Consider the following 11,777-nt stretch of genomic DNA (forward strand, 5'->3'; position numbering starts at 1 on the left):
AAGAATAAGAACCTGCCTAGTACCTTTCTCAGAAGGAGAAGGCAAACATGCTACAAAAAGGGGTGACATAATTTTGGCTACCAAACCCATCATTCTTTAAAATTCTCACTAAAGAACAATTTTTCAACTGATTTTACAGTGAGTGTAAACATCTTTCCCTTTGTGTTCTTTCAACTCTGCTCAGTACCTTAGGCTTTCCTCACCTCTGTGCCTTATTTCAGTATCACGTGCTACAGGCTGAGGCATCTTCGGACACAGGCAAGCAGTGATTTTCTTTCTTCTTTTTCTGGATGTGTTTCTTCTGCACCCTAGAAAAAGAGAATATTTCATTTGCATAGTTCTCTCTTCTCACTCACAGTGCAAGCTTTCATATTTAGCATAGAGATTTTTTTCCTAAACCTGATTCATCGGGGCGTATTTTTACTAATCCAATTCAGCAAATAATAATTTTATCAGAACTGCCCTTTAGAAAGAGCTTCTGGAAATTGCTTTGTAACTCATTTGAAAAATGTGCACAGATAGAAGGATTTTTCCAAACAGGAAGACTTCATCTCTCATTAAAAAAACCACAAAAACAACACAATAGCTAACATTGCTACCTCTACTATAATGCGTGTTTTCTGTATCACAGGTAAAAATTCAGCATCTTACAAGAAACTATCTCTTACATCAAACCTCTTTTCAGGAGCGTGCCTTTCCCTTACAGCTGTTGTCAGGATTTAAGGCACCTGACTAATGGGAAAAGGGGACGTTCTAAAATCAGCAGTGTGCATGTCACACGGACAAACACACGCGCATACATTTCTTCTGCTCTTGGGTCTGCTTCCAATACTTGTCTCACAAACTAACGGCATTTAGATTTTTGCAAATCCAGCACACCACGGTTCACAAAAAGCTTGCCATTTCTCTGCTGGCTGGATTTTTATAGCATATACTGCCATGGTACCTAAGGGGTGTGTAGGTGATGGAAGTACATCATCCTAAAGTCTCAGTCTCCACTGCCCGTTCTTTATTTTTCTTAGTATGAAATAAAATAGCACAAGATTTAATAAACTGGTGCAAATTTGATTATTTTTGCATGGGTTTGACTTTGATCAAGATATTAAAGTACTAGCATGCTAATTAATGAAGACAAACCAATTCCAAATCACAATGGATCCAGCTTGAGCAAACAGCAGCACGAAGAATGCTGAGGTTGTAAGAACTAAAAGATAATTGAAGAGGCATTGGCTTACGCCTTAGTCATGGACTGAAAATGTCATTAAACAAATCATCAAACCCCCTATAAATAACTCTGTCATTATTTTTCAGGGACATTGTCAGGTCTCTCAGTTTCAACTCTGCTCAGTTGTTTTTCTTCCTTAGCAGAACAGAGACTGAAATATTTACTAGATTATTTAAATGTTATTTTATAGGCCACTGTATATAGAAAGGGTAATGTTTTCAGCATACAGCTTACGGAATAGCAAGAAAACTTTAATGTGGTGAAAAATGAGCTAATTTTGAAACAACAGAATAATGAGGAAAAAAAAAAGCATGTCTGGTTCCAATACGAAGTAAAATTCAGATAAAAAATGGGAGGTAACCACTGTTGTTATGCTTATGCAATCAAACCCAGAATTTAGCACAGGGTATTTGATTCTGCCATCAAAATATTACTTCATTTCTTTATAGCACTAAAACACATCGGGATGTAGCCTCACTTTGACATCCATGGTATACATAGCTCATTAATACCAACTTCTGGCTACTCAGCACAGTCACATCCATCACCCTTGTACTCCGCAAGATGACCCATGTCCTTAATTGCCAAAAACAAATGCAGGGATAACTAACCACACGAGCGACATTCACTTGGCTTTTCATAGAGCTAACCGGCAGGTTCAAATCAATGTATTTAAGGTGCAAGGGGCTCCCTCGCCTGCCAGGACAGCGCCAGACATTGCAGCAGGCCGGAGGGTCCTGCCAGAGGACCAGAGGACGGGGACTCGTCAGCCGTGACCTGAGCACACTGCTGTGGGGAGCTCTGCGGCTAAACCCGCCCGGTGTCTGTATTCAGACGGCCTAGGCCTTCGAGACACCCCTGTGACAGGGCTCTGCCCGCAGGGCCGAGCCTGCTGTGCTGGGAGGGGGTGGCAGCCGCAAGGCCCTGCCCAGGGCCTAGTCCGAAAGCAAGCCGGAGCCTGTCCCCTGCCGTAAAGGGGGACACCCGCCAGCACGGACACAAGGCCGCGCCAGGGCCGGGGCTCGGCCGCTCGCAGCCTGACGCCTCGCTTCCCCTCCCCTCGCCCGGCGCGGCTGTGAGGGGGACCCCGACCCCAGCGCCGGGCACGGGGCGCGGCGGCGCGGGCGGAGGCGGGCGGTCCCATGGCGCATGCGCGGCGGGAGGGGCCCGGTTGGCTGGGCGGGAGCCGCGGGGCACGGCGGCCGCTCCGGTGCCCGCTCGCCCGGCCATGTCCGAGGCGTATTTCCCTGTGGGCCCCGGGCTGGGCCTGGAGGAGAACTTCCTGTCGCTGGATGACATCCTGATGTCGCAGGAGAAGCTGCCGGGCCGCGCCGAGAGCAGCCTGCCGCGCCTGGCCTTCGCACTGGGCCAGGGGGCCGGCCCTGGCGACGCCATCCCGGAGGTGACCGGCGGAGGGGGGGGGGGAACTACGACTCCCAGCAGCCACCGCGCGGGGCGGCGCGGCGCGGGCGGCGGGCGCGGGGGCGCGGGGGCCGCTGGGAGCTGTAGGCCCGGGCCGGGCCTGTGGGGGCTCGGGGGCCGCCCCGCGCGCCTCTTTCCGCGCGGCCAGGCCCCGGCGGTGCTCAATTTTTGGGGTCACTGCAAGGAAATTTATGCTCCTACCTGCTTTTTAAGTGCAGTAACAGCATCGATTAAAAAAGAAATCCACTTTCAGAGCCTTGCAGTAATAATTAATGCCTCTAAAGTGTGTCTGGTTAATATTACAATTGCAGTAGGCTGTTCTGAAAACAAAATTGACTTTCTAATACTGAATCTTCATTAATAAAGTTCACTGTCTGTCTTTGGGGTTGCTTTACTCATATTTTCATGGCAAGGACAACTTTTGTTCTTTCTCATTCATGCAGGGATCAAAGCTGGAAATACCTCTGTGGCTTGCTAAAGGTCTACATGACAGCAAAAGAAGAATAATTGCTGTGGAACTGCCAAAGATTTACAGGGAAGCCTGGAGGACAGTGTTCAGCGCTGATGCCAATGTGGTCGATCTCCATAAAATGGGGCCATACTACTATGGATTTGGCTCCCAGCTCCTGAATTTTGACAATCCAGAGAATCCTGAGATAGCTCAGACTATCCTGCAGGCAAGTAACTGAACTAAGTCTTGAAATTTGGTTCTACATTTTTCCATCTTCCTCTTGTTCCTAGCAGCTCATCAGACAGGAACAATATCCTGTTTTAATCCAAATGACTTCTGGATTGAATATGGATTTCTAGATAAAGCTGTAGGATGACCCTTTTGGCTACCACACCGTCTAATGGTGGAAGCCTCAAGTCTGCACCCAGCAGTGTAATTTTTAGCTTGGAGTTTCCACACTATAAATATGGTATTTCATAAAATCTTGTAAAACAGGTAAGATTATTTAATTGTGCCCATGCTGCAAGGCAGAATTAATTCACCCTCTATTATTTCTGGTTTTCTACTCTGTTTTTAAAACTGTAGTGATGAGAATGCACACTCCTCTAGGCAATCTGTTTCAGTGATTCGCCATCCTAATCTTAGGTTTCCTCTAATGTCTAAACTAAAGCTCCTTTGCAGCAATACAAGCCCTGTTCTGTTTGTCTCATACACAGTAAACAGATCATTCTCTTCCTTCCTGCAGCAGTCCCAGTTCATTTGGTATCTCTTCATGGGTCATGCTTTCTAACCTCCAATTGTCCTTACTGTGCACTGCTGATATCTTTACAGTTGATCTGCATCCACTGTGACATGCAGTGCCCTGAAGTCTCCTGCTCAGGACTTGTGCTGATGTAAACAAAAAGATTACTTTGTGACTTTTGTAGGCCATGATGCTCTTTGCTCATCTTGTTTTTCACAATAGTGACATTGATACGCGTTCGGTTTACAGTCCACGGTAAGACAGTACAGATTGTATACCCAGACAATCATTCCTCTTCCAGCATTTGTACAGTTCCCTATTTCTTCCTTAATGTAAAACCTTACATTAGTCCCAGCTGAATTACATCCTGTTGTTTTCCCACTATCTTTCTAATTTGTCAGGATGATTATGAATTAAAGAGTTCTGCAACATGCTTGCAGTCATCCCTCCTCCTTCTGCATGTTGTTTGCTAATCTGATAAGCATAACTTTGGTTCCTTTAGTAAGTGTATTAATATATCAAAAAGTACTTGGTTCCAGATAGACCTCTGTTGAGCTCTGCTTGATAGTTCTTCCCTCCTGACAGGAGCTGTGGATAATTGTCTTTACGGACCACCTATGTGTGTTTAGCCAAACCTTGCAAGAATGTCCCATGGCAGATACCTGTCTGCTGCTTTTTCTCCCTTTGTAGGGCCTAGCATCCTGCTGTCATAGGAAGCTAGGCTGGTGTCTCAAAGTTTGTTCTTGGCAAGTCCATGTTGGCTGCTACTCTTCACTCTATTTTCTTGCAGAAGTTTATGTATAGTTTATTTGTTCCAGTATGTTTCCAGGAATTGATACTCATGGATTTAATTCCCTGGCTCTTCCTCCCTCTCCATCTCCCCTTTCTCTTTTAAAAGATAGATACCATCTTTGCCAGCTTCCGGACTTCTGTGCTGCTTGAGCTTTTAAAGATAACCACTAACAGCTTTGAGATTTCTTCAGCAAGCTCTCTAAGTAGTCTGGGATGATTGTTATTGGCTTTTTTTTTCTTCTTTTTTTTTTTTTTCCTCTGCTCTTTAAATGAGGGCTGATGCGGCGAGGCTTTAAAGCACTGCTGCTTTCTTGGAGTTGTCCACTGAAAGCTTGCTTTCTGCATTGAGGAGGTGACCACACCTTTCCTTGTCTTTTCTCTTTCTGCTAATGGACATCTTAGGAAAAAACCCCCATTAGCATGCATTACTTGTTGACAGAAAAATCAAAGCATGCAAGGTATGCCTTCTCTTTATTAAAAGCAAACAAGAGGGGAGTTGTGCTGACTTAAAAAGTAAACAGAACACCAAAAATACTTCGTCTCCCAAATATTCAGGAACTATAAATGTGGAGTATAACTATTCAGTGTCAAAGACAAAATGAGAGTTATTAATTTATAACATATTTATTCTGTAAGTAAATCTCTAAAATACTACAGTTCTGATGATTCTGGAATCAGCTTCTGAAATAACAAAGCACAGTTTTCAAAGAGTTTTGACCCTCTTTTCTTTATTCCCAAAAGCAAAGGTAGGGAGAGAAGTAAAAATCCTTAAATATGTCTTGTTGCTTAGCTTTCTAAAATGTTACCTATTAGTTGTGGATTTGTTTTTTTGACTTTTTTGGTGGCTAAGTGTTTTTTCAGCATACTGAATGCTTAACAGTGGCTGTGTTTGGCTTAACTTCCCAGGCCGTTCGCAAGTTGCAGCTTGTATGTTCCTGCAGCAGTTGCTGTGGCATGAAATTCATTCCACCCTCTCTAAAGCAATAATTGCTTGTGAAGCGAGATGGAATAGATTGTAATTGTGTTATACCCTGTGGTCTGCTCAAGCCTGTCATTAGGAAGCAGCCAAAATCTAATTCTGTTCTTGCTTCCCATCCAGTGTATCAGTCACTTGCTCTCCCAGCTCAGACAGGAAATGGTTTGTCTTTGTATCCAGGATTAATAAGTGCTGTGCTGTTTGCAGACCCTTGACTAGTTGTCAACTAGAGCCTACACTTTTGCTTTTCAGTCTTGAAAGCTCAGGCTTCTAGCATTTGAGCTGAAGAAACCCCTGTGTTACTTGTCAGTAATTCTGCTTATCTTTGTTAGACGTTTATTAGCCGTTTCCGTCGTATCATGGACTCCTCTCAGAATGCCTACAACGAAGACACATCAGCGCTGGTGGCTCGGCTGGATGAACTGGAGCGAGCCTTATTTCGAGCTGGCCAGAAAGGGCTGAATGACTTCCAATGCTGGGAAAAGGGACAGGCTTCTCAAATCACAGCTTCCAGTCTGGTCCAGAATTACGGGAAAAGAAAGTTCACAGATGTGGATGGTTGAAAGCCTTGAAGAACATGGTGCTACAGTGGGGGACACTGAGAGGTTTACAGTCTGTCTGCCACGGAAGAGCAAGATGAATCAGCTTTGGGGAAGGACAGGCTTCCTGATCATTAATGGGAATTCTTCTCTGTAACATTTTTGGATTTCACTAGTGCAAATTTTAAAGGCAGGCAGCAAGGGTATAAAAAATAGATGGCCTCACATCTCTGGATAGCTTTACAGCTTACCCATACAACTCCTGAGGATTTTCAGTTAAAGTGTTTTCTAGGTGGCTGAAAGGGTATGACAGGGTTTCTAAAAGGGTAATTAACATTTATTATTCCTTATCTTCCAAATTGATATTTACAGTACCGGATCTTTTGGGAGAAAAGTGTGATTCTCTGTATTTCATCTTGCCCTTCTCATTCCAACCTCCTGGGAACAGCTGTCGCTGACCCCCAGTGATGTGGAAAAAAGTGTGTCACAAACTGCATTGAATTTTTCCCATTTCTTATACATTGAGGTGCAACAGGTACTCTTTGTGATGCAGGAATGTTTTTCTTTGCTGACTTTTGTACACAGTGTTAATGCCTTGGAGAAAAACACCTCCTCCACCATGTAGCAAGCAAAGTGGGTGTGCAAGTCTCATCCTCGCTCTCCCTTTTGGCCCTTGCGGGGTTGATGCTGCATGGGATGGAGAATGTTTGATGTGAGGGGCTTTTGTGATGGATGTGTCTCTGTGATGGGTGTTAAGCTCCTCTGCTTGTTTTATGGAGGAGGCAACAGAAGGCAACAAAGAGTTAGTCTGGACTGGATCAGAAGCAGCAACTTTAATGGAAACTCTCCCCAATTCTCAACCTCTGAGCCATCTGTTTTCCCATGAGAAATTCTTCTGATTACTGAATTTGGTTAGTAGAAGGGACAGAGCAAGCTGAGTTTCGTTCCTTCTGATCCATCTAAATGATCCTAGTAAATGTCATTCTTGCCAGTAGTAGTGACTGGAGTTGGAACCTGCTGAACAGCACAGTGGTTATCATCCTGTGTAGATGCCCTAAAAACTAAATTATCTGAAGTCCCATTGGATTGGAGATAGAAAACAGATGGTTATCTCTGTAGGATGTGGTTCGCATGGTCATCAGGATGATTGTCCTTTGGAAGCAGGTATTAGACATCTTACGGGTGCTTCTAATCATCTGTAGAAGCTGGACCTTGCAGAGTACCTAAGTGGAGGAGCCAGATCGTAATGATACCGAGCGCTTCCTCTTCTGTGGGAATCGCTGGGAAGTGACAGCCAGATCCAAGTCTTGGAGTTGTTGTTACTGGCCTTTCAGGTGCACCTGGATATTGGATACTTCAAACTGGAAACCTGAGTACAAAGGGTGTGTGGCCGTTGGCCAGAGGAGTGAAAGCTCTGCCTCTGGAGGTGGTGAGAGGGGGCAGCGTGCTGGCTTCGCAAGCACCTTGGCATCTTCGCCTCAACTGCACAGGGCACAGGAGACCAATTGGAAGCTGTGCCTGGCAAAGTATTTCAAGTACATGCAAGATCAAATGCTGCTGCACTTCATGAGTTAATGGCACACAATAGCCTATGCATTTTGGTGGAGCTTTTGTCTATTGTCTGTTTCTGGATTTTTATATTGAATAAATATTTTGTAAGGGGACGCTTGTAATGTAAAATGTGTGTTGTGAATTGCTCTGCAGCAGTAAAATTAGTCACAGATTGGAAAGTGCAGGTCTCTACAAAACTGTGGCTGTGATAGATAATTCATTCCTGCTTATATCATTCCTCTTCTCTTACAGGTAATGTGGTCAGGAGCTACATTCGAGCAGTCATGTGAGTGTAGAAGTAGTTCCTGTCTGACTTACCCACGTGGGTAATAGCTGGTTGCTCAAGTTGTGGGAGAGACACTACCAACCAATCAATAAGCTATTGATTTTATAAATTGCATTTTTATGAAACACAAGATGGATGGAGGTGATTCCATGTTACCTCAGCTTTGTTGTAGAGGGGTGGGTAGTGGGTGGAAGCTGGCTGTCTCTACTCGTACCCTCCTGCTCCAAGTGCTGTAGCATAGACTCATGTAGCGTGTCAGAGCTGCAAGGGATGCAGGTCTAAGTCATCTCTGATAAGAACCATTTTTGAGTTGGAAGGATTATTTTGATGAGATGGTGGCTTTCAGATCCAGTTGGGTTATAACCAAAATCACTAGTTCCATCAATTTCTGGACTGATTTTGGTGACTATCTCAACTCATTTTCCTACATTTGTAAGACCGTTTTTCTTCTCTACTGCTGGGTGCAAAGTCCAAGCAGACGGCTGCTCATTTGCCAACATTTTGTGCAGCTACTTTCAGAGTGGGGAGAAAAAAAATCCCTGAAGTAGTCCTCAATGTCACTGGCTTTTTGTAAGTAGGCAACGTCACTTTTAGTAACCCTGAGTATTTAGGAATAAACACCAGTAAGACCCTTAAAAAATCTAATCCTGTGATTTTAATTTACAGTGTTTGGTTAGTAGATTTGATATTCTGTTGATATTTTTTTGTTTGTTTTTTCTTTGCTGGCTGGAATGCCTTTTTTTCTGTCCAGAAATACAACAAAAGAGTGCTCTGTACTTTTTATGAAGACAAACTATGATTGCACCACAGAAAGCTGTAAGTTAGAAGAGTTTGAACTTGTGTATTTTCAGCATGGCACAATAAATCTTCATTACAGAACTACAAAAGAGGTCTGAAAAGGACTTTGAAGTGTAATTTCTCCCCATGTCCCTCAGCTTTTAAACTGGAGGACTACTGATATTTATGAGAAATCAGTCCATCGACACATTTTACAGTATTGCCACAGTGGTTTTCATTGCAATCAAATAAAAAATATGCGAAACTTCAGATGCTGATTAGTTATGTGTTTACATCAGAATATTTGTTTGGGTTTTAATGGCCTGGTTTTGAATAGAGGTATGTGCTGACCTAGCCCAGTCCTTCCCCTAGAGCAAGGAGTTGGACTTGATCCTTATGGGTCCCTTTCCACTTGAGATATTCCGTGATTCGCCCTGTCTAACCCATCTCAGGATGGTGTTTGGCAGCCAGGCCTTTAGAAGCTGCCTCTGCAGCAGGACCCACAGCCTCCCTAGGCAGTCTGTTCGCCTGCCCAATGACGAACCTGCATGTTAACTGATACAGCAGAAAACATGGTCAGTCAGGGTTCCTGGTGGTGAATTCCTGTTGGAATGGATAGTGAAACTGAAGAATCTCCTCACCTGAATTTTACATTAACTTTTTGTAAAACTCAGTTCCTCTTGTTTATCTCTTCTATGTATTTTTTTTCAAGCAGGTGAGGCAGCTGTGGAGGTTTGACCCCCAGTTAAATACAAAGAGCACACACACACTTTCTCACCTACCTAAATTACCTGTTCACAAAACATTAATGTTTCTTCCTTGGTCTCCTTTGCTCTAAACAATGTCTTAGTTTGTCCTCTGGCATTGATTTATTTTTGGTCAGCAGAATGAAGTAGTTGATTGCTTCTGCAAGCCTGGAAGCAATAGGTGGTGTCATTCAGACCAACGGCAACCAGGAGCAGGAGCAGCAAGAAATTTTTCAGAACTGACGTACTGTAACACCACATATTATTTTTATGAGAGAAACACTGGCACCTAACTGAGTTAGGAGCACAAGCCTTTCTGATCAGTGATTTTCTAGCCATTTTTTGGTGACCAGCTATTACAAGAGCTTCATTCAAGATTTTAATTGAACCAGTTTCTTAACAGAGATGTGATGTAATTCAGTAAAGGCACAGTGTGAATGCTTTCTTCACACAGAGCTGCTTCTGTCCCCAGATGTGCTTTTTATAAAGCATATTGTCTGGTAGCACAGCATATGGCTCTGGAGTTCATGTTTTTTTTAAAAGAAATAAGCTATTCATCTGGCACTGCCTCTGCTTGGCGGGAGGCAACTCAAAGCTGTTCCTTGCCTCAGTTTCCTTTTCTGACAAACGAAGGTAATGCTCTCTTATTAAGAGTGTCTTTTGTCCTCTGGGCTGTAGGCAGTGTCTCTGTCACAGCAGATGCACCAGCCAGGTTTTCCCAGCTCTACTGCATCTGCCAGAGCACAGATACTTACTTGGTAAGTGCTTGTCAGAGCTAAAAGATTCCCCTTTTTGGAAGTCACTGTGGTTTCCTTGATAAGTTCCATTAAAACCTTACTGCTAAGCTTCTTCAAGACTGCCACATATGTGATAACTTATAAAGATAAAAGAAGTGCTTTTCCCACTCTCTGACCTTCTCTCCTACCTGAACAGCCACTTGACCCTGCAGAGAGTAGCCAAGCGTGCAGTGCTAAGCCCATGTTTCTCCTGTTTCCCTGATCTTACCTGCTCAGAAGTGCTTTTGCTAGAGTTGACAGCAGCCTGAGCACTAAATGCTGAGCAGAACTGTCAGTGGGACTTTGTGCAAAAACTGGTGGAAGGGTGACTGATTGCCCTGGTTTCATCATCTCACACAAGTGAGTAACGGGGGAAGACCATGCACACTTTCAACTTAGGTCTGATGGTTCTGCTTTGCGAGACTGGCTTTGGGAGCTGAACTCTAGCGGGTGTAACATGCTTTTCTGTGCTTTGTGCTGGTGGGGCAATGTGATTCAAGTCTGGGCCAGGCAGATGCTGCTTTGAAAGAAGCTATTCCAGTTTGGGCTTCCCTTGAATGTGTCTCCTGGGTGAAGACCATCTGAGTACTTGCCTTGAGTTCTATCTTCTACTGTAGTGTTGCTGACTCAGAGTTGCTTCTTACATCTAGACCCAGGAGGCTTTTGGGTGTGGGAACATCCTGATGGACTTTGTTTTGGAACTAAACCTGACATGGTGTCAGCAGGACAATGGGGATGTCATGTGCATGTCGCTGTGGAGAGGATGCCAACCTACTGCCTCTGGGCTGGAGCTGAACATACATGTTACTAGTGTATTGAGTTTTTATCTAGTTTATCGTGCACAAACCCAATGTGCACAAACCAATGTGATCTCTTCAGCACTAAGATACTTCTGCAATGAATTGGGGTCAGTGAAGCTGGAAGCTTCATGTTCCACTCTCTGCTCAAACAGTATCGTCGTCTCAGCCTACCTTAGATACAGAGTCACGTTGCAGCTTTATACCCTGCTGGTGTTATGCAGTTTTAGAGACACTGTCTTGCTCCTTTTCTGCCCAAGTCTGCAGTAACCTCTGCTGTGGGCTGAAGTGCACGTTCGGTTTTCCCAGTAGTTCCTAGGAGGGTTTGAAACGATGTCCACAGGAAGGCCGTGGCCTGGGAGGGCCTGTGTGTGCACTGCTTGTCAGCAGCCAGGAGAGGGGGCACTGAGCTCAAGACATTGTTTTTGTGCAGGTCCTACAGTAACTGCTTTAAGGTTGTAGATAGCCAGAATCCTATTTGGCCTGTGAGATCAAACGAGGTGTCTCAGTGACTTTCTGTTGTATCTGCCAGGCGAAAACACAAGTCAAGTGAGATTCAAGGCAGAGTTTAGGTTGCGCTGCCTTGTCCTAGATCTGAGCAGACAAGAAGAGTGGATATGGTTGGCAGAGGCAATGAAAACGAAGTATTGCTGATTGCTGTGTAAGGAGGGAAGTGGTGAGAAAGCTGCCAAGAAAG

At 44.3% G+C, this 11,777-nt stretch overlaps 1 protein-coding gene across 2 annotated transcripts; it reads left to right on the forward strand.

The window, feature by feature from the left end:
• The first annotated feature begins 2,395 nt into the window (after window positions 1-2,395).
• GINS3 (GINS complex subunit 3) lies at window positions 2,396-9,031 on the forward strand. Of its 2 annotated transcripts, XR_012625085.1 has the most exons (4): window positions 2,396-2,627; window positions 3,091-3,324; window positions 5,941-7,984; window positions 8,736-9,031. XR_012625085.1 is itself a non-coding variant. In XM_074839479.1 (3 exons), exons 1-3 carry the CDS (start codon window positions 2,454-2,456, stop codon window positions 6,169-6,171), a joined length of 639 nt encoding a protein of 212 aa, XP_074695580.1. In that variant the 5' UTR covers window positions 2,396-2,453; the 3' UTR covers window positions 6,172-9,031. The 2 variants fall into 2 exon arrangements, 1 of the variants encoding a protein (XP_074695580.1); XM_074839479.1 differs by having other exon boundaries at window positions 5,941-9,031.
• The last annotated feature ends 2,746 nt before the right edge of the window (window positions 9,032-11,777 follow it).

The sequence above is a fragment of the Strix aluco genome, chromosome 14, assembly GCF_031877795.1.
Source record: "Strix aluco isolate bStrAlu1 chromosome 14, bStrAlu1.hap1, whole genome shotgun sequence".
Lineage (NCBI taxonomy): Eukaryota > Metazoa > Chordata > Aves > Strigiformes > Strigidae > Strix > Strix aluco.

Excerpts from the sequence above, each read along its gene's own strand:
- GINS3 (XM_074839479.1), top strand. The coding sequence starts at position 2,454 with ATGTCCGAGGCGTATTTCCCTGTGGGCCCCGGGCTGGGCCTGGAGGAG. Across the intron at positions 2,628-3,090 it reads CTGGCGACGCCATCCCGGAG|GGATCAAAGCTGGAAATACC; the intron begins GTGACCGGCGGA and ends TCATTCATGCAG. Across the intron at positions 3,325-5,940 it reads TAGCTCAGACTATCCTGCAG|ACGTTTATTAGCCGTTTCCG; the intron begins GCAAGTAACTGA and ends TATCTTTGTTAG.